We start from the raw sequence: 1,329 nt of genomic DNA, 5'->3' as shown, positions 1-1,329 counted from the left end.
TCCGAGGATGAGCCGACCTTAACCTCCCAGGCCTCACGAAGCTTTGAGCTGAGCCTTTGTGAGTCCGTATGAACGATGACCTGATCCCACTGAGCTGTCGGAGATCCCAGAGCTTCCAAAGCATTCAGAGCTTCGCTGACGGTGGTGAGAAGGGCATTCAGTTCCTTGGCGCTGTGAGCTGTCATAGCTGGGGGACTGAGGAGTCGCTCTAGATGAGCTGAAATGAGCAGTCGCGCATTCTCATAGCGAGATAAGAGCAGGTCCCAAGCGATTGAAAACGACTCATCTGAGATCGTCAGGTTCGCGATCCGCTGAGCTGGCTCTCCGGAGAGACTTGTGCGGAGGTAATGCATCTTCTCCACGTTGAAGAGATCCGTGCTTGAGCCGACCAAGGATGCAAAAAGATCGCGAAAAGAGCGCCAATCCGCGTAAGCCCCTCCGAATTTAGGTAGCGAAATCTCCGGGAGATAGCGCTTCGAGTAGGTGGGCTGAGCTGTACCAGGCGCGATAGACTGACGAGAAGAGCCAGATGTCCCCTTTTTGTCAATGAGCTGATTCAGAATTCCGCGTGCCTCATGATAGCGACCGATGGTAAGATCGAAGCATTTGTCCTTGAAGTACGCCAGTTCAAGGACCCGTTCGATCTTGCCACTGCCCCCGATGAGCTTCTCGTGTGTGCTCTCGAACTTCTCCCAGTAAGTCTCCAGGATCTCGAGTTGACCCTGGAGATCCGAAATCGTGAGGCCTTTCGCCTCTTCGGTGAGCAGTTCCCTTGAAATGCGTTCAATGAACGCTGCCCGCGATTGGTTCAGGCTAATGGTCGCTTCGAATGATGCCATATTGAGAATGAAATGAGCAGTTCGATAATTCTCAAAAAACTAATAAAAAACGACCACAAGGCTGAGCGGTGAAATGTGCGAAGCAAACACAAAGGCAAAAGCGATAGGTTGAGAAGCTGTGCGTGTGAGCGGTTCAAAAAAAGTATTTTGTCAGCGGCAGTAATGAGCGGTTCCGGTGAGCAGGCGCGAGAATTTGTTGAGAATTCGAAAAAAAATAAAAGTTTGGACAATCAAAAGAGCGTAGGCCAAACAAAACGTGCAGCCCAAAAATATCCAAAAAAAAAAACAAAATGCAGTGAGCGGTCCAAAACGAGCTGTCAAAATGCCTTAGTCACTGAGCTGTCCAAAAGGCAAAAGAGCAAATGCCACAAAGGTCCGGAAAAACCGAAATTTCAGAGAGAAGGAATAAATTTATGAAAACCAATAAAGGACCAAAGCGGTAGCCCAAAAAATAAATGCGAAGCCTCAAATAATAATTATTAAGCTCAAA

The 1,329-nt window shown here is 48.5% G+C and overlaps 1 protein-coding gene across 1 annotated transcript; it reads right to left on the bottom strand.

Moving 5' to 3' along the window:
* Positions 1 to 17: 17 nt before the first annotated feature.
* Positions 18 to 839, bottom strand: LOC105273088 (uncharacterized; the record flags this gene model as incomplete). The annotated part of the gene is made up of 1 exon (XM_011315323.1): positions 18 to 839. A coding segment is annotated over exon 1 (822 nt), but the record flags the coding sequence as incomplete, so codon positions are not given.
* Positions 840 to 1,329: the final 490 nt, after the last annotated feature.

The sequence above is a fragment of the Fopius arisanus genome, unplaced genomic scaffold (genome assembly GCF_000806365.1).
Source record: "Fopius arisanus strain USDA-PBARC FA_bdor unplaced genomic scaffold, ASM80636v1 scaffold00893, whole genome shotgun sequence".
NCBI lineage: Eukaryota > Metazoa > Arthropoda > Insecta > Hymenoptera > Braconidae > Fopius > Fopius arisanus.
Note: the sequence above shows the minus strand (reverse complement) of the source record. Positions and strands in the feature narration are given on the sequence as shown.